This window comes from Scleropages formosus, chromosome 21, assembly GCF_900964775.1.
Source record: "Scleropages formosus chromosome 21, fSclFor1.1, whole genome shotgun sequence".
NCBI classification, from domain to species: domain Eukaryota; kingdom Metazoa; phylum Chordata; class Actinopteri; order Osteoglossiformes; family Osteoglossidae; genus Scleropages; species Scleropages formosus.
In genome coordinates this window covers 9,370,587-9,390,100 of record NC_041826.1, presented here as the reverse complement: position 1 = coordinate 9,390,100, position 19,514 = coordinate 9,370,587, and the positions used below count along the sequence as shown (strand labels likewise).

Sequence of the window (19,514 nt, the reverse complement as noted above, 5' to 3'; positions counted from 1 at the left end):
GGCCATAATCTATCAAAAGTTTCATTTCAGCGTAATGTAACTTCGTCCACCTAATTGTCCGATTGATTTCTTTCTTCCCTTCTGTTGTTTCTTAGCCGTAATCGCCGCACCCTATTTGAAGTAAGCCTCAAGCATGAAAAACGTCAATTGCAACATCAATTGTAATGTTTCATCCCAAGTTTTATACACATGAGGCAAAGAGGCTGATTCTTGAATGAAGAGCAATATCGATTTCCCAGTGTGAACGGTGTTTGCGTCCCTTGATCACTTCTCTTGCGAGAGAGAAAGACTGCCTTGCATTATACAGAGCTGTTGAACGCGAGTCGGGGAAAGAAGACTTAATCCCCAGCTTAGCCCCCACTTGCACATTATGCAAACAGCAGGTTAGATGCCGTGCCCTTGTATTTGGTTTTAACAAGACATGTTCTGAGCTTATAAAGGGAAAATATCGTCTTATAAGAAAAAACTGTCATCTGGAACGGTGGCAAGAGAATCGGCGAGGCATCCTTTTCTGGTGAGACGCTCAAAGCAAACTTCAAACACTTCAAACGTGTAATCACAAAAATGTCACCCAGACAGGTAGTGAAATGTATGAAACACGCTGTCACTTTTCATTTCAAGGCTCGGCTCAGACTTCACAGCGTCGGACAGTGGTGTCGTCAGCCGTGCAAACCCTCTCCACCTTCGCGTTTCGGCTGTCTCTACGGGAGAGTAGTACCAGGCTGTACTGGAGTAAACCTGAACACCTGGGGCAATTCCAGGGCAGTGATCAAACATAAAAGCTTTAGTGGGGGGGGAGGCAGCTTTCGGTTGGACGGTCATGTCAGATTCACCCTGCAGCGCTTCGGGCAGCGGAGTGAGTTTCAGCTTCACACCTTGCCTCCGCAGTTTTTGTTCGTGTCGTATTTTGCATGTGCTCTAGTGTTCCCGCTGCTGGACCTCGCAGTTGGAGGGTTCGCTCGTCCCAATAATGGAACAAAAAAATGGACTGTCTCTCCAGTGCCTGGTCACTCATTTGTGCTGCTGACATGAGAACAAACCAGCCCACTTTGTAGGCATTGTAAGGGAACAAGAAACACACACAGTCTGACACATAACCCAGCAACACAGGGGACACACCCAGGGCAGGACATCAGTCCATCACAAGGCACCCCAAGCAAGACTCAAACCCCAGACCCACCAGAGAGGGGGACCTGGCCAAATCCTCTGCACCACCAGAACAAGAAACCTAGAAGTTAACTTCTCACAAGACCTGCACATGTAAATAAATGAAAAGAGCACAATAAGGTGCTTTTTAAGTCTAAGGCAAAGCCTGGTTGTCAGAACCAGCTGCTAAAGTAGCTATTAAAGATGTCAAGATGAAGAATAACAGGTTTTCTGATTGAGCTCTTCTTTGTTGCTGCCTGTTTTTTTTCCAAATATTGTTTTTTAAAGTTATATTTTGTTTGATGTTTGCTGTATTTCAATTGAGTTGGAGGACTTTTGGAGGTCTTTTTTTGTTCGGTACATCAAAACTAATCACACTTATGGTGTTGAGAAAGCTCTTTTCCTACCCAAGAAGAAAGAAAAGTATTTGTTGTACATGACAAAATACGTATGGACAGATCACTTTTTATGTTACTTTTTAGACATTGTTTGAAAAGTCAAAACTTGAGATACTTCCTGCCCTCTTGGTATCATATGCAGTTGTTGGTGAAACACATATGAACCAAAGGTCTTATTGCTTGTGTGCAACACAGAAACATTACATTTATATTCCAGGAAAGTTCTTTTGTAATAGAAACTACAGGCATTGTAATATAGATCAATGTGTAAATTTATGGCTTTGAAGAGGATTTTGTAATGCAGAATGTGTTACATATTAAAATGACTGCTGAGAACATGAACGGTCTGTCATATGCCTGGCTACACCAAGATTAATATTCAGCATATAGGATATTCGCTATTTCTACAGGTAAAAGTGAAGATTGAAATGATGGGCTTCCACACTGAGCTGTCTCCATTGACAAGTGTCTTACAAGAAATGAACAAGCCTCGTTTATAAATATGATTGTTTGCTAAATACTGTATTGTCTACCTATCCATGGAAGCATTTTTTTGCCTTTGGAATACCTGCAGTGTAACATCATGAATATTTGTATGCAGACTCCATAACCAGATAGAGAGGAGCACAAGGTGCGCGAGGGGTCGGGAAAGGGGATGCAGGGTAAGGGATGCTAATAGTGCCAGACCTGCATCAGGAGAACTAACGTTTCAGTTATGAACTCTTCGTCACCCTGATTTACCGTTCATTTAACTCGTCTAAATCGTTCCGGCGATTCAGAGACATATTTACTAGTGTTTGCCAGATAATGTCTGAAGATGACAACGTTGGTCATAAATCAAGCTTTTTCACTGCCTATTGAAGGCTGATTCTTTATCGTTTACAAGAATGATCCGTTCTTGTGTCTGCACTATACCCTGTGCCAGGGTTCGTCAGACCTTCTCCGCAGAGCCGGCGACCTTGCTATTGCAGAACAAGTCCATGTGAATTGTTTCACAATCGCGCCATTAACTGTTCAAGTGTGACGATGAAAATTTCTTGTAATCTGCAGACTCTGACCTCTCAGACCACAATCTGAGGAACTCTGCCTTAAAATATGTAAATTGCAAGGTTGTTTTGGCCATTTAGAGAGCTGAAGGATGAAAGTTAGTGCTCTGTTCCTGGGCCTGTATTCATATATATATATATATATATATATATATATATATATTTAGGTTTCTGTTAGTACAGGGGATGAATCTTGCTGCCATGTGTGGAAACTGTGAAGCAGAGGAAAGCGCAAACTCCGAGTCTTGACAGCACGGGCGTCCGCCGTGATCGCTTCGGGTCCCTCGATGAGGCCCGTAGACACCCTGCTCTGGGAAGGGGTGACAGGCGGCGTCACGGAGATGGATGGCACCCCTGGCCCTGCAGTAGGCTGGCGTGCTGCCCAGGAGGCCGTCTCCTGACACAGCCATTCAGATAAATCAGATACCAGGCTGGGACCTGCTAACCGGAACATGAGATGCACCGCAGACAATGTGTTTGTTACATGTCAGTACAATCATTATGCAGTTACAGTATTTCACTGTTGATTTCTAAAAATTTATCACACATTTTTTGCCCACAGGGACAGATCACAAAGGGTATTATATTGTACTTGACGATGGCTCACTTAGGCCACCATGTACCATAATAAAAATGTCTTATTTTGCATCCTTGTTGGTCTTGCCGAGTCTTGTGAAAAAACAAAGGTACCCTGTGAAAGGTTTCTGACAACAACCATCATATATCTGTACCTGTTAAAAGTGTATTGATGGCGTTTAACTGTGTTTTTTTTTTTTGTGCATCAAATTGCCCAAAATGGGACTAGTCCTTCCCTGGCAACATGATCTCAAGCTTAATACATTTCTCGTACAGAAGGTGCCACTCTTTCATGAGATCTTCCAGACTGGGAGTACGGGCTTAGATCTGAGATGAGCCTGATAGCATGACACCGCTTTTAAAGGGAAGAAACAACAGATTATGAGTGTCTTACTCAATTGTGTGCCATCGGTGCCCTCAAACTGATCTGGCATTGCAACACGGTTGTGTAACACAATTACACTGCGGGAGTGCTAAAGTGAATCATGAGGGGGCTTTTCAAGGCAATCCGCTCTGAGTGGTCCAATTCAGCCGGATCTGTTCTTTCCGCCCTCCTTGCCTCCCCCACAACCCCCCTGTCCTGCACCTCACCCCATGCTTCGCTCTCCGCTGGCTGCTTCCATGGCAACAAAGTATTGCCGTCATTCAGCCACACAGCAATTGTTTATGGAATTGCTGATGAGCACACTAGCACTTTGGTCACTGAAAACCAATTAAGCAAAACAGTACATTCAGAAAAAAATTATTTTTAATCAGCTGCGAGAAAGGAAAGCTGGATTGTGATCACGACAGTAATGACGCGCTGATGGCACCTGAAGCCGGGCAAGATCTCGTTTCTCATGATGCTCCTGGACAGACCAAGGGTCAGAGGTCAGGTGTATCATATTGTAAAATTTAGAGCATTACCTACATTTTAATACCCTATATTTTTGCAGCACTATACTATTCGCAGGGTCTTTCTGAATTTGGAAATTATACATTTCTGCTGATGATTATGCATCTAGTTTACACCACGTTGGACTTTTTCTTCTTTTTGTGATTAAATCAGAGCCGGCTGGTTTGTATCCAGATAGTTAAGGTTCACAAGAACATAAGCAAGATTCTTAATTGCTTGGAAAATTCCTTTTTTAATAATAAATAATCACATTATAAATAATACCATCTCTTCAATTAATGACTGTACTGCAGAGCAAATACCGCCTATAAAAAGTCGTTGCCATCATGTGTACATGGGGCTGGAGAGAAGTTTGCTTTGAAAATAATTCCCCAAGTGAGTTTTCTGTGCTGTCTGTCAAGTTAGCTTTTTTTTTTGTCTTTTTTAGGTTTTTAAACTCTATCTCAGTGTCTCCTAAAGTGATTCAGCAGAGGGTTACCAAAAAAGGACTATTTTTTTTAAGTGTCTGCTCACACACTGGACCTGCACAATATAACTGAGAATTACACCATGGTGTCTGTGCTCTAACAAGGACTTTGTCAGTGAGATATAAAACTGCAGTTATTCTTTGCACTTTGCACTCAGTTTGTCTCTGTTTTGTTGTGTTTACCCATGCTCAATTGCTCTTCATCACTCTTTATGATGGAACAATCAATGGAACGCTCTTTTACGGCCGCACAAACGCATTCATGCGTGTTCTAATTATTTCCCAGTCCTCCATTAGTGATGTTCTGTTATTCTCTCGTGTGCCTTTATGGGTCCGACACTGATACGTCTCCACTGAAGGGTGACTCTTCAACTTAAGGAGGTTAATGTTATGGAGGTGAGCAGCTGTTTTCTGCTCTGTGTGTGTGTGTGTGTGTGTGTGTGTGTGTCTGTCTGTCTGTCTCCGTGTATTTTTACAGTTGATACAGATCATATCTGAAGGCAAGCGCCAGGCTCCGGGATCCTTCCACACAAGCAGTGTCTATCAAGGCAAAATCCACCTTTGCAACCCTCAAAATACACACACCCCAAAAATCCCATCGATGGGCTCTTTCTCTGCTTCTGCATGGCTGTTGATATGGAAAGCTTCTTATGTATTTTAGAGCCCCCATAAACACTGTTAAGCACAGTTGAAGCTGTCTTTGAATGCTTTCTTCTCCTGACAGTGTTTTGTAAAGGGTGAATATATTAGTGTCAGTCGCATCTGAGTCTGCACCATCTCCTAGAGGTCTTTTCTCGCTATGGACTTGGGCATAGTGAGCGAAGCAAATACAGAGAGTGGTGTGTCCCTCTGCTTGGCTTGACACCTGGCTGCAGACCAAAGGTGAAGTGGGCTTTTTTTAAAAATTTTGCAGCCTACATTCATTGAATGAATTCATGCATCAATGGGGTTTACAACATTAATGACACACAACTCGGCACGCTGAATACGTCTGCGCCTGCGTGTGAAACAACTGATCGTAACAGCACTTATATCTCCAGGCCACAAAGTCTGCAAGGGGAAAAGTACATCTCTCCACTTGAGTTCTGCACTACTTAGAAGTACTCTGACACTGGCAGCTTCCTAATCACACTCATTATGGGTGTGTGTGTGTGTGTGTGTGTGTGCGCCTTTTCAAAGATTGTTCTTGAGACAGTTCATATAGGGGTACGGTGCATGCCGGAGTGTAGACACGGAGACACCGCTTCTACCGTATCACAAGAAACCCATCTTCTCCACTGAAATCTGTTGCACCCCTTTTTTAATCTTTCCAATCTTTCCATCATGCTTCTGCACGATGTTCATGCTTTTCAGCAATACCTGCAGCAGTTCGAGATAATTTACATGTGAGTGGTGGCAGTGGAAAATTAAAAAGGAGCCATTCGGCGGTACAGAGCAATTATTTCACAGGGAGTAAAAAATAAATAGCAAAACACTGAATCTATCGCAAAATAATCAAGCCAAAATTGCCAACAATTTTCAGTGGTGTGTTCAGTGTATGTGAAGGACACACTACTTATTCCTGCAATATGGTCTACGGTAATAAAAATCTATCTCCCAAAATCAACAAGATGTCAGTGATAATGAAAGGAAAATAATTTGTGCATTGCTAGTTGACCTTCCCCCGTCAGACATCGGGCCGAAACGAACAACTGTTAAATTTTAAGATTTTAGCAATAGCGTCTCAGGCCGTTGTAGCTCTTTTTTTAGCAGGAAAAAGCTGCTTACCAAGAGATGGGGGCTCTTGGCCCAAGATCACCGTGTCATTGGGAGTTGTGCAAATCCCCAAGCTCTGGATTTCATGGGTTGTGGGTCTTACATTTAACCAACGCTTTTCTCCAAAGCTACTTACAATGTTAAGCTATCTACAATTAATTTTACCCATTTATACAGTTGGGTAATTTTCACTGGAGCCATTTTTAGGTTAAGTACGAGGGTACTACAGCTGGAGGTGGGATTCAAACCTGAAAGCTTTGGCTCTTAAGACACCAACTCAAATCATTATGTTACCACCTTTCTGGTAAAAACAGGGTGGAATCAGCGTGGTACATTCAGTGTCTGGGTCGGGGCTATTGACTCAGGCGCTCAGTCGCATGCCAACTTGTGCTTTTAAGTTGCCGCTGCGGGGTTAATCTGGAGAAGTGCACCTAGCTGTGTAAACCAGGGGGGAGTTGTTTATGACTGTTTGTCAGACAGTGCACAGGGCAGGTGAGGAGACTACCTTGCTCTCCTGTTATTAGCAAGATGCTTTTCAAGGTCGCTTGGCTTTCACTGTGGCAACAAACAAGCATCTGCACGTCCCCAGTCATCGTGGGGGAAATAAAGTAGAAAAGCACTCAAAAATAGATACCCTCTAAATGAAGGGCTACCAAGGAAAAAAGTGAGGGGAGCTCTAATATTAACATGTCAAAGAAATCGCTGGAAACGGCCCACCGTGCAGCATGTTTATAGAGTCATTGCCCAAGACGCATTGTCAGAGAATGACAAATAATGGGTGTTAAGACAGGTAGGTAATGAAAAATATTGAGCTTTAATTTCTTTCTTTAAAAAACTCCATCAGCAAAAAATTCAGAATCCAACCGAAAATATACCAAAACCTGTCTTTTTCCGCGAGTCTAAGAAACATCTCATTTGTCAAAGGTTCAGCCAAGCAAGTTGTGCAAGCGCAACTCTTTTGTATCAGTCGTGTTCTGCATCACGCATTCATTAAAATTGCCCGTCTAAAGTATATGAGGCATTTCAGCGCTCATGTCTCTCAGAAGTGAACTTCATACAAGTCATATGGTGTTTGGTGGGAAGACCTCGTTCTCTCCGTAACTGTAGGTATTGGATGAACACGTTCAAGGGGCAGAGTAAAGTTACATCTCTATGGCTCTCACACTGAGTCAGGCAGTGTGACCATTACAACATGAGACCAAGCTTCCTGAGTTATCACCAAACACTCTTCGTAAATACCTTCTTAAACAGAGAAAACTGATGATTTCAGTGTACACACACAATGTCTACAATCGCTTGTCCTGAGCAGGATCATGGCGAGCCGGAGCCTAACCCAGCAGCCCAGTGCACGGGGCTGGGGGACACACCCAGGGCAGGACACCAGTCCATTGCAAGGCACCCTAAGCGGGACTCAAACCCTAGACCCACCCCAGAGCGGGCCCTGGTCAACCCCACTGCACCACTACACCCCCTATGTTTTGAGTACTTTGGTCATTATTTCAGGTTCATGGGGTCAACATAATTCAAGGGATGGGACCGTAAAATTGAAAAGATGCATTCAGATAAACTGCGTGTCACTCATCGCACACCTCACGGGAACTCTAATTCAGATTAATAATAAATAAGCACATTTTATAGTGCTTAGTGCTTTACAGATCGGGACTCGGTTTTACATAAAATAACATTAAATTATGATGAAATAAGTGTGTGGCATTTCACTTGTTACCATGTGTTTTTATAAAAAGGTACAGATGGTTCTTTCAGCTGAGTCTTTTTCACTCTGTCAGGCCCCCCCCCCCACCAGTCAGTTCCAGTTGTAATATGTGACATTTTGCAGATAACGGCATTTGAACACATCCTAACAAAGTAGTCAAAGATTTACAAGCCCCAATAAAATATTGATCTGAGCCACCGGGGCAGCGCGTAATTCTGTAACCTACGTGGGGGGTGCTTCTCCCTTAGCACTTGATTGTTCGGCAGCCCTCAAACCCCTGTCCCCAGCATGCGAGCCCACTGAGAACAGGGCTGCCCTCCCTGAATTCAGATACAGTGATTTACCATGGCCCTGTGCAGTCACTCTCAGTCTCCGGGGGTTCCTCTGCTCCATCTGAAGACCTTTCAGTGATACAGTCCTCCGTAATGAAATTCTGCCCATTAGACAATCTGCTGTTGTACCCGCGGCTTCAAAATGAAAACTTCAAAATGTCACAATGCGATTTGAGCCATTTTGTTTTATTTTACTAGCATAACACGCGCACAGGAATGCGAATGAACCAGAAGTTGCGTTATGTAAAAGTCTTTGGTTGCTTAGTTCTTGCGTCCCTGATTGTGGCGAAAAATGTCGGTCGTGTTTGCTGCTGTTGGAATACATATGGTGGTGGTTGTTGATGTAATTTTGTTTTCCCTCTCCTTTGTTTTCCAGATTTAAATGGAGAAACAGGACGAGTGTCCGGGAGAGACACTGCAATGCCGTGGAGGTTGCAATCCAGTCATTTGAAAAAGAAATAGAATGAACAAAAATGCCTCTGTTATGTGTGGGGATTCTCGTCACTTTCCTATAACGCAACTCATTGTCCCTAAATGCCAAGGGTGACGCTGAAGAAGGATGATGCCAACCTTGCTAATGGAAAGAAAGACTCTTAAAATTCAATGCATTAAACACAAGTAAATGCAACATAATGCCTTCAAAGGTTTCCTGCTTATATGTTCTGACAGTTGTGTGCTGGGCAAGCGCTCTCTGGTACTTGAGTATCTCTCGCCCATCAACCTCCTACGTGGGCCAGCTGTCAGTACCAATACGGAAGGTGGCAAGACAGAAGAACATCACCTTTAGCAACATCCGGACGCGGCCTTTGAACCCGCATGGATTTGACTTCGTCATCAATGAGCCGAAGAAGTGTGAGGCAGAAGCTCCGTTCCTCGTCATCCTCATCAGCAGCACGCACAAGGAGTTTGACGCACGGCAGGCTATCCGGGAGACCTGGGGGGACGAGAGTGTCCTGAGCGACATCCGCATTGTCACGCTCTTCCTGCTGGGCACCAACACTGACACAGTCCTCAACCAGATGGTAGAACAGGAGAGCCAGATCTTTCATGACATTGTGGTGGAGGACTTCATCGACTCCTACCACAACCTTACCCTCAAGACCCTCATGGGCATGCGCTGGGTGGCCACTTACTGCCCCAAGGCCAAGTATGTCATGAAGACAGATAGCGACATCTTCGTGAACATGGACAACCTGGTCTACAAGCTGCTAAAGCCAACCACGAAGCCCAGGAGGAGGTACTTCACTGGATACGTGATCAATGGGGGCCCGATCCGGGACGTGCGCAGCAAGTGGTACATGTCCCGGGACCTGTACCCCGAGAGTAAGTACCCTCCTTTCTGCTCTGGAACTGGTTACGTCTTCTCGGCCGATGTGGCCGAGCTCATCTACAAGACATCGCTCCACACGCGGCTGCTGCACCTGGAGGACGTGTATGTGGGGGTGTGCCTGCGCAAGCTGGGCATCCACCCATTCCAGAACAGTGGCTTCAACCACTGGAAGATGGCCTACAGCCTCTGCCGCTACCGCCGGGTCATCACCGTTCACCAGATCTCGCCTGACGAAATGCATAGGGTCTGGAATGACATGTCCAGCAAGAAGCACCTAAGATGTTAACGGCACCCGAGGACACGGCTGAACTCTTTTCTCCCTCTCGATTTTTTATTTATTTAACAGTATCAGCGGAAGCCAGATGGATTTTTTTTTTCATAGAAAATACATCACAGTGCAATTTTTTTTGTTCCCTACAGTAAAACTGCTGAAGAGTGCATGCGGCTTTGGAGGTCGCAGGGTCGCACTTAAAGAACCGCCACAGCCAAATTGTGCATTCTCTGTTATTTGTGCTGTGACGTACAAACAATCAGGTATTAACACACAATCATAGTTGGAAAGGTATATTGACTTCAAGGGCACACTGCACTCTTATTGGAATTGCTCTTTTATAACAGTCATTTTCTTTGCTATTTGCAGAAGGGAAGAACCCAGGGTACTCTGTAAAAAGTTTTAAAAAAAAAAAACACACAGATAACTGTGTTAAGGCAAGGACGCAAACTGTGGTTCCACGGGTTATTGTGAAACACGTCCGAACTGCTAAAGGAAAGTTTTAAAGCTCAGCACTCCCCCAAAACTGAACTGCGGCGATGTTTCGGGACTGACTAGAATCAGCGAAAAATTCTGGGAAAATTTTGGAACGTGTGTAAGGAACACAATTCGTTGGGAAAAATTTATTTATTTTAAAATGTAACAAATTGCAAAAAGCTATTAAACCCCATGTTTTTTATTATTTGAAGCTTTTTATGCCAAATACCGGTTGCTTCAAAGGACCATTTGTAGCTTCGCTGGCACTTTCTTTTCACAGTGCATTGAAGGGACTGCACTCTCCAGCAAAGAGATTGTTGATATTTAATGTGGTGAATAACACATCACGAAATGTAGTGTACCAGTGTATCCCACTAACACAGCGAACAGAGGCCACATGGCCAGCGCCCATTTATTTCATACCCATAATGATCACAATTGTTCGGAGTTAAGAAGTAATTCTTGGGAGTCAATTTAAACATGTTGCTGGAGGTGTAATGGATAAAGAGCTTGGCCGGCAGTTTAGTGACGTCACTTTTGTACTTTACCCGAAAGGCTTCATTTATTACCCAGCTGTGTATAAAACAACTGTAAAATTGTCATCTGCAATGTACTTCGCTTTGGATAAAAGCGTCTGCTAAGCAAGGTAGTGATACGAAAAAATGTGTCGAGCAAACAACAGTGAAACTTGAACTGCTTTTCTGTCGGGGGTTGCTGTAAAATAATTTCACAGAAGATTTATTTTGCATTTTAGATGTATCGCATTGTTTTCTCGAAATCAGAATTATTTTCTTACGTTCTCAAAAACGGTTTCTCGCTTCAGATCCGACTCCTATTTGTAACAACTTTTAAAAGCCTTGCGAATTTCGCAAAAGCCCACGTGTGTCAATGGGAATATGTATGAAGCTGTACAGAGTATAAATTGTAATTATTTACACTCTTAAATGAATGTATTATGTGTAGTAACGTATCAATCTGTACTCAGTCTCTTCTTCTGAAACGATTGAAAATAAATATATTTTGTATAACTTAAACCAGATAGAGTGCAGTTTCAATAGGTAAAGCACCTTCTGTTAGCCACATTTAAGTTAAAGCTTACGTGTTTTTTCTTCCATCATTTTAAAAAGCTGTTGTGGTACTTTATGTGCAGGCATTGATGAAAGCTATCCTCTGTGGGATTGTTGTAACGTACACTATGCCGTTTTTTTTTACATTAAAAAAATACATACTTGAGCTTTTGAATTAATATGAATCATTTATATAAAACTTATCTGACTGTAACCAAGGAAAACATTGCATTTTCATGGCATTACAGATGGTCTGAAATTATACAGTCCGGCATGAAAAGATGACAATCCTGACGCTTGCGCTGCCCATACCTTAATCTGAGTATTTTCCCCCATAAATAATTGACATTGGGGCGGGGGGAGTGTAGGAGTATGTTTCACTTCACTTGTGCCCATTTTAGCACTGGCCAAGTTTATATTTCACCAGTTACAAAGCCAAATGCCACAGTGTCACTTGGCACAACCGGGTGCCATCGGCATCAACGTGCCAGCGTGGCGCTGCCAAACGCTGGCACCTGCGCGCAACGAGAAGAGACTCTGGCACAGGAAAGGACTTCATCGTAGCTGGCAGCGCTGCTGAGGAAGCACAACTCGTGTTTCTTGTACCACCTCCAACATATTGCCTTAAAAGACATAAATAAAATCGGCGCAAAGCAAGAGCTTTGAGCTGGTGTGATATTTTCATGTTCCAGCGTTGGGCGAAAGCTATATCCTCTCCCTCGGGATTGTTGCGCTGTACAGTGTGTTGTTTTTACATTAAAAATACATACTTCCGTTTCTGAATTAACATGAATGATTCATACCTAATTCATCCGACTGCGAACAAGGAAAACAGAGCAGCGTGCATGTATTACACATGGGGAAGCAGCGCTCAGGTTGCCCATACCACCCCCGACGTGCTGCCTTTAAAGATACAAGTGAAAACGCTGTAAAGTAAGAGGATGGAGACACAGCTTCGTTGGCTGCGAGGTGTTCGTGACACAGAGCTCCAAAGGCCGTACTGTTCGGACAGCCTTTCATTAGGGAAGGGAACCCGGAACGGCGTTCGCTCCTCCTTAACCACCCAACAATGGACTTTGCATGTTTACTGTCACAGCCCACAGCCCCCTCCCCAAAAAGTGTCCTGAATCGCAGCCGATGTGGTGTTTGCTGACAGTTTTGGACACGCGCCACTTTTCCCTTGGGTAACTGGCGACGACCATTCGTATCTCGTGGCGATATGCTTGAATGAGTGTCCATTAAAAATGGTGGTGACGACGGGGAGAGGCGTGCGTCACCACTCCGTCGACGAAGATCTATATTCTTCGACACCCGTACGTTCAGCGGTGCGTGTTTCACCGAGTCAAGTTTAGTTTAAGAAGTAAAGAACCAGCTCTCATCTGTTTACTTCGTCTTTGTTGAAACTCATAGAACAACAGTCCAATTATAGCATCATTATGGAGTTTTTTCCAGCCTGGAACTTTTCAACAGATTGTATAAAATGCAGTTTTTGGTGCTTCTATATATAACCTTTTATTTTTTTCACATAATATAATCTTTGTTTATTTTTTACATTTTTTTCTCTTTTGTTCATACTGTACAATATTTACTACAGTGTCTTTTTGCATACGTTAAAACTGACTACATTACTCTGAATTACTGCTCGTTGTTTAAAAAAGTAAACATCTCTGCTAGTCAATGAGCATTACATTTACATTTACATTTATTCACTTAGACGCTTTTGTCCAAAGCGACTTACAGCAGATACTATGTAGTGTTATGAGCCCGCACACCTTATTCACCAAGGTGACTACACTGCTAGGTACACTACTTACAAATACAATTATAATATTTGTAAATGACAAATAATTCCTCCATGTATCAATGAAATACATTCACTCTGTGACACACGCATTAACATAACCCAATGGACAAAATTAAGTACTCTACTTGTGATGGGGTATCAGCACCATTCTGGAGCACCAGCACAATTTTTGTCATCCACAGTTCACTCCACCACGATGGGTGATTCGCTATAAAGTGATCTGCCAAGAAACTTCAGCTAATTCTGCTTGCGCGAGGATATTGCGCGCTCCCCGATAATTAGCTGTCGAACCAACAATCCAAACAGTTTCCATCTGATGTGAGACTAAGAGGCTTTGGAACACCTTTATGAATCCAACTTAGAGGGAATCCTTCGAAGAGTCAGTGAGCAGACTTTCTGTTCACACACTCCGGTGGCTTTTCCGGGTCAGTGCCTTTCCTGGGCCATCTGTTCCGAACGCTGACAACACTTGACTCGATCAACCAGCCGCTCAAAAAAACCGTTGCTCTCAGACGTTCGCACTTACGTCACAATTAGAGACCGTTTTACATTGTGTTCCCATCCCATAATAATGTAAATTTTGCTGACATTTTTCACCTCCTCATACAGCTGAGCAATTCAGGGTAATTACTGTGCTTAAGGGTACTAGAGCAGGAGATGGAATACAAACCCATGACCTTTGGGTCCAAAGGCAGCAGCTCAAACCCCAACCCTACCAGCAGCATGCTGGATTTGAGCTGTTGCAGACACATTACACACAGTGCTGCTCCTTTCAAAAACACTGCATGCGGTTCAGTCATATTTTCAGTCATATTTTCAGTCGTTTCATCATCCAGACAATGTCCACATAATCAGTTTTCCCCATCTCCTAACATCAAGTGCGTGCTAAGCGTTGACACAGTCTGCAAACAGAGCCTCAATCTCCAAGATCAAAACTACATTAAATATAGCGATAATTTACAAAGACTGCATCTCGCTTCAAGATCAAAACTAATTTAAATAGCTATGGTACTCTCCAAAGAGCGCATTGCGATCAAAGATCAAAAACTACATTAATGTAAAAATAATGTAAAAAAACAAGGGTGTTACAATGTCATTTCGGTGAAGGCGGACGGTACGCTGAAGACCACATTACAGCGTTGCCGCAGCCAACTGTTGAAGTTTTGCCGAAAGACGGAGGAGCAGGCCCGCGGAGCCGGCGGTCACGCCCCCCCCGCTCTCTCCAGATGGCCGCACCTCGGCGTGGACTCATTAGTGCATCCAGACTCGGCTACAGCTGGTTAAGGGGGTCCTGGAGTGCTACATTAGCAAAAAAAGTTGTTTTCCTATTGAAATTTTCATCATGCAGCACCAAAAAACGTTTCTCCTTATTATTGCAATGGGTCAGTACGTGTTTTAAAATGATTGCTGCTGACCTGGACGTGAGTTTTAGTGTTCTGGGATTCGTCAGTCCGCCCACGTATCGCTAACGTCAGTCGATGATGCTCTGTGTCACTTGTAATCCGTGCGTCATTCTAGGGGACAGAACTACACGGTGACAAGTTATTCAAGAGCACATCGGGTGGAGCTGTTGTTTTTATGCTCAGCTGTATCTACGTTTGTAGGTGCTCAAGGGAACATTTTCCCAGGCGAATAATGTGGCTCAGTTCCGTCAGCTTCCATATCAGTTTTTATTCATGCTCTGATTGCGAAGGGCCGTTTCGTAAGGAATTTAAAAGCTGTCAAGTGCATTAAGAAGTTAATTGAAAGTGCTTAATCGCCGTGTTTTTTTTTATTTTTTTAAGCAAAGTTTGGACAATTCACGTAAAAACCTTGGCTGTTGAACAGAACACTTTGAGGTCTGATGACTTCTATTCATTCATTTATCTGACGATTTTCTGCAAAGGAAATTACAGTTATTTATCCATTTATACAGGTGGGCAATTTGGAGGAATTCGGGGTAAGTACCTTGCTCGAGGGTACTACAGCTGGGATTTGAACCTGCAACCGACCCCAGAACGCACTCAGAGGTGCATTACGCTGATTTTGTTCTCTCTCATCTCATCAGCGGCCCACGGAGGAAGCCGGTATGTCTTCTCTGAGAGATGCTGAGTAGCTGCGCTTCAGGTCAATCTAACCCCTTTTTTTTACTAAAACACCTTTAATGGGGACTTCAATAATCTCAGCAAATTTCTAAAATTAATTGCTATTAAGCAAATCCATCGAATCGTTATTTTTTTAACCTTAGTGAAAATATGTGAGGCTGGACAAAGCTTTCGTAATATTTCCTTCAGTTTAAGTGAAGGAAGCTTCCATTGGGAATGTGGACATATGATGTTTAGGGCCAGTCTTTATCCAATTTGCTTTTTTCTTTATGATTTTAATCCATGCTGACAGTCACCTTTCGTCTCATCGGTCAAGTTTTTAGTTTGGACATAAAATATCATGGACAGAGTGAAGAATTGTTCTTTTTCCATGAGGACGACTCCCACGCTGTGACAGGTCTGCATCTACGAAGGTCGCACTCCATGGGGTGATACCATATAGGTGGTGCTCCGCATGCGTGTGTGCGTGCGTGTCTGTATATACACAGACCGGTGTGTGAATCAGGGATGACTTTGGGCTGAGCTTTTGTTATGGATCCTAAACTGCACCTCACGTTCTTAACCGCTTTGTAACGCTCGGGATCTATAGGAGTTCATCTGACACTTTGAGCTTCGGCGCCACGTCACTACAGTCCATCATTTTGTTCATTTCAGCTGCTCTTTACATTTCTACAACGGGTTATCTTAACAGACCCATTCAATTTCAGTTTTACAGCTACGGAGGCCTCTCTGGGTTTTGATCCAACCACCTTCTGGTTTTAAATTCATCCCCTAACTGTTACACTACCTGCAACATTTGAGTCAGTTTTAGAAACTTTTTTTTTTTTTCCAGTTTCTTTGCTGCACCAGTACTCTCACCACGGTAAAAACCAAACCACAATTATTAAAAATTAATTTCTAACCAAATTTCATGTCACAAAAAAGATGAAGCTTCTGTTCATACTACCTTTATAGTTAAAGAGTAACCATGCATACACATCCACGGCGGTAAAGAGAACACAAAGATCTTGTTTTTATGTTTATCAACGGCAATTCTTTATTTGTTGCTCTTCTGTAGACATTCTTAATGAGCCGCGTACGGAAATGGGACAGGGTTAATATGCGGAAAGGGTGTGCCTCTACACAGGTCCTGTACACAGAACACGGGCTTTACGACAGTTAATGACTCTTCAGTTCAATCAGTTGAAAATAATTCATAGCGTACATGTCGGGAGACAGGCTTCGTTCATCCATCCAGAAGTTGGCATTTGGTTTAATTTGCAGATGCATCGCGACACAATCCGTTTGAGACAAATTAATTTCAGGAGTCAATGTGCATTTTGGCTGAGCAATTAGACGAAACACAAAGCTTGGATTTCAAGACCTTATCAGCGACATTTGTGGTTTCTGTGCACCCGATGAAGTGGCGTTGTGTCAGGGGAAAACAACCTCTCCCGGCCCTTATCCGCGATGACGAGGCAAACAAGTCAGACTCTAATTAGAATTTATATTAGTTCCTAGAGTTCAGTTCTGCTTTCTCAGGTGCAAATACTCTGCCTAAAACATTTTTTTTGTCACTAGGGTGAAAAAAACTCTTTTTTTTTTTTTTTTTTTTCTTCCTTTCCCATGGCACCTGCGATAATTTACATGTAAAAATGCCAGGGCCGTGGCGTGGCGAGTGCACCGCGGTTTGACCTTTCGCACTTCCATCCACCGCTTGCTACTTACACTCCCAGGCACGTTTAAGGAACAAGGCACCTCCAGCATTTTGCGAAGCATTAACACTCTTTTCTGGGAAGGTAGAGACCGGCGCTCGGCGGCAGCCCGAGTTGCCCTTACCCTGAGCCGCCTGCGTTGCCTTCCTCGGAGTACCTCTAGAGTACGCCGCATCAACCTAATGACCACAATCACTGTACTGCAATGGTGAATATATGTTGACGTAAATACATACAACACTTTTTACATTCAGAACACGGTGTACAGTCTAAACCAGTCACGCTCACGGTTGATCGCACAGTCTCCCTAAGAAGCAAACGCTTTCAGTGTGAGGAACGTAAACGGCAGCCTCAGTTCAATAATTAACGGCGAGAGCTACGCTGAAAGCAGAGGTAAGGTGTTACAAATCAAGTCCTAAGCTATTTAAACAAATACAACCCCCTGAGTACCTTTTCTAGGTTCCTCTTTAGTATCCGGGTTTGACTGGGACTTGGTGGGGGGACTCGATGAGGCAGTAAAAGGAGCAGCACAAGGCCCTGTGCGGCACAACAGCTTTACTGTGGTATTGGGCCTGTGGAGGCTAGCAGAAGGCTGCTGCAGCGTAGTGCACAGCTAGGCAGGCGTTGGTCCGGTCATGTGCAGAATAAGCGGGGTGGGTGGGTGGGTGGTGGTTGTTGAAGGATTGTGGGGTTCAAGGTGCTTCTCTCCCATCTCCCACTTTGTGCTCAGTCTGTGGGCTACACTCCAGCTGCTCCTCTGTGCTGGCCTGAACCAGGTGGGAACCGGGTAAGACCAGGTGAGAGCACGGTAAGCAGGAGGGGGCATCAGCTGACACTGAGCTGGGCGAACCCCACGAGCTTCACCTCATCAGGGATGTCCGTACCATCGCATCCTGAAGCCTGAGGAGTGACAACAACCACACGTTAATCACACACAGACAGAAACAGTTTGTCCCGAGCGGGGTCGCGGCGAACCTGAGCCTAACCCGGCGATGCAGGGCGCAAGGCTGGAGGGGGAGAGGACACACCCAGGACAAGATGCCAGTCCATCACAAGGCACCCCAAGCAGGGCTCGAACCCCAGACCCGCCAAAAAACGGGACCCGGCCAAACCCGCCGCGCCACCGCGCCCCCAACATTAATTACTACTACTACTATTATTATTATTATTATCATCATCATCACCACCATCGTACATGTCATGTATAGAGATCGTGCTACATTTTATTCATTTGGTCTTACCGCTTTAAACCACGTTCATACTTTCCATTTATTTTTCCACACAAACGCTGCACCCACAGAACGTGGAACTGAGCCAAGGAAAGAAACAAACAGCCACCCAAACATTTCTGAGAAATCCAACATTTCCCGTTGCATCTGCACTACAATCAAATTAGATCACATTTTAACTTAAAGGCATGTTTCTACTGTTTGTGCAACGGAAGCAAATGTATCACAGCTTAATATGTGTGACTAATATTTAGAAAACCGTTTAAGCAAAATTAAACGGGAATCGGTAGTAAATCGCTCCATTTATACTGTTATTTAGATATTGTTTCCAGGGTATTCAGAATGAGATTTTGACATTAATAACAGTTTGTTAAAGACGGTGCCGTTTCATCTGTGTTGTGAGAACGGCCTGAAATAAAGCAGGAGCGCACCATGGTACCAGCGAGAAAAGGAAGTTCAAAGCGTCAAGGAATCCCACTGAAAAGAGCTTACAAAGCTGTTGTCAGATTGTGCACAATAATGAATCATAATAATAATGATGATAATTTCTCAAGGCTAAGATTTTTCTGCGCATTACCTGTGACTGACGTAACGAAGTGATTAAATTCTAGACTTGTAATGATGTTTATGTTGCAGAACCCTGTTGCTTTTATGACCCCCTAACGTACATGTCGAGATTTATTCTCCCAAAACTGCTGGCCGCAAAGAAATTACAAAATAGCCTCTTCATGTGTGTTTTGAGAAGGAATCCTTTATTGGATTTAGGAGCCAAAACGTCTCCGTGTTTAGAACGGATAGATGAATACAGCAGATGGAATCTAATCTGAATTGTTAACTCCAATAATGGTGTCTTCTTTCTCTTTGTCAGATCAATGTGGTGACTAATCCTGTCCTTCCACGCATGACGACTCGCTCGGACTACGTGGAATTAAAACAGATTAAGCTGGTATTTAATCGAATAACTCCTTATGAGCTCAACAGCTGGCTCTGCGTGAGAAAACGGTAGGTCGTCTTTGGTGTCCAATGGCACGGCTCTCTGCGTACAGGTGTCGCCCGGCCGGCGTCGCTAATAAGGAACCCTGGCTGTCCAAGGCGCTCTTCATCAGTCACCGAGGGGCACGGCCCAACCCCGTCGACCTCAGCACACGGGAACACATGCTTCGCCTGGGAATCAAACTTCCTTTTTCTTTTTCTCTTTGACTGTCTTTTCCTTTTTCAGATGTAAGACTG

General features: G+C 43.8%; 2 protein-coding genes across 4 annotated transcripts in view; one reads left to right on the top strand and one right to left on the bottom strand.

Annotated features, from left to right (window-relative positions):
* Window positions 1-11,592, top strand: part of LOC108920234 (beta-1,3-galactosyltransferase 1-like) — an 83,582-nt gene extending 71,990 nt beyond the window's left edge. For both annotated transcript variants that reach the window (XM_018728848.2, XM_018728847.2), the window contains exon 3: window positions 8,705-11,592. In XM_018728848.2, coding sequence (XP_018584364.2) covers window positions 8,961-9,944 — 984 coding nt within the window. In that variant the 5' untranslated portion in view covers window positions 8,705-8,960 and the 3' untranslated portion in view covers window positions 9,945-11,592. The remainder of the gene's footprint in view (window positions 1-8,704) is intronic.
* A 4,801-nt stretch (window positions 11,593-16,393) lies between these two features.
* Window positions 16,394-19,514, bottom strand: part of stk39 (serine threonine kinase 39) — a 28,251-nt gene continuing 25,130 nt past the window's right edge. For both annotated transcript variants that reach the window (XM_029247383.1, XM_018728865.2), the window contains exon 18: window positions 16,394-17,955. In XM_029247383.1, coding sequence (XP_029103216.1) covers window positions 17,881-17,955 — 75 coding nt within the window. In that variant the 3' untranslated portion in view covers window positions 16,394-17,880. The remainder of the gene's footprint in view (window positions 17,956-19,514) is intronic.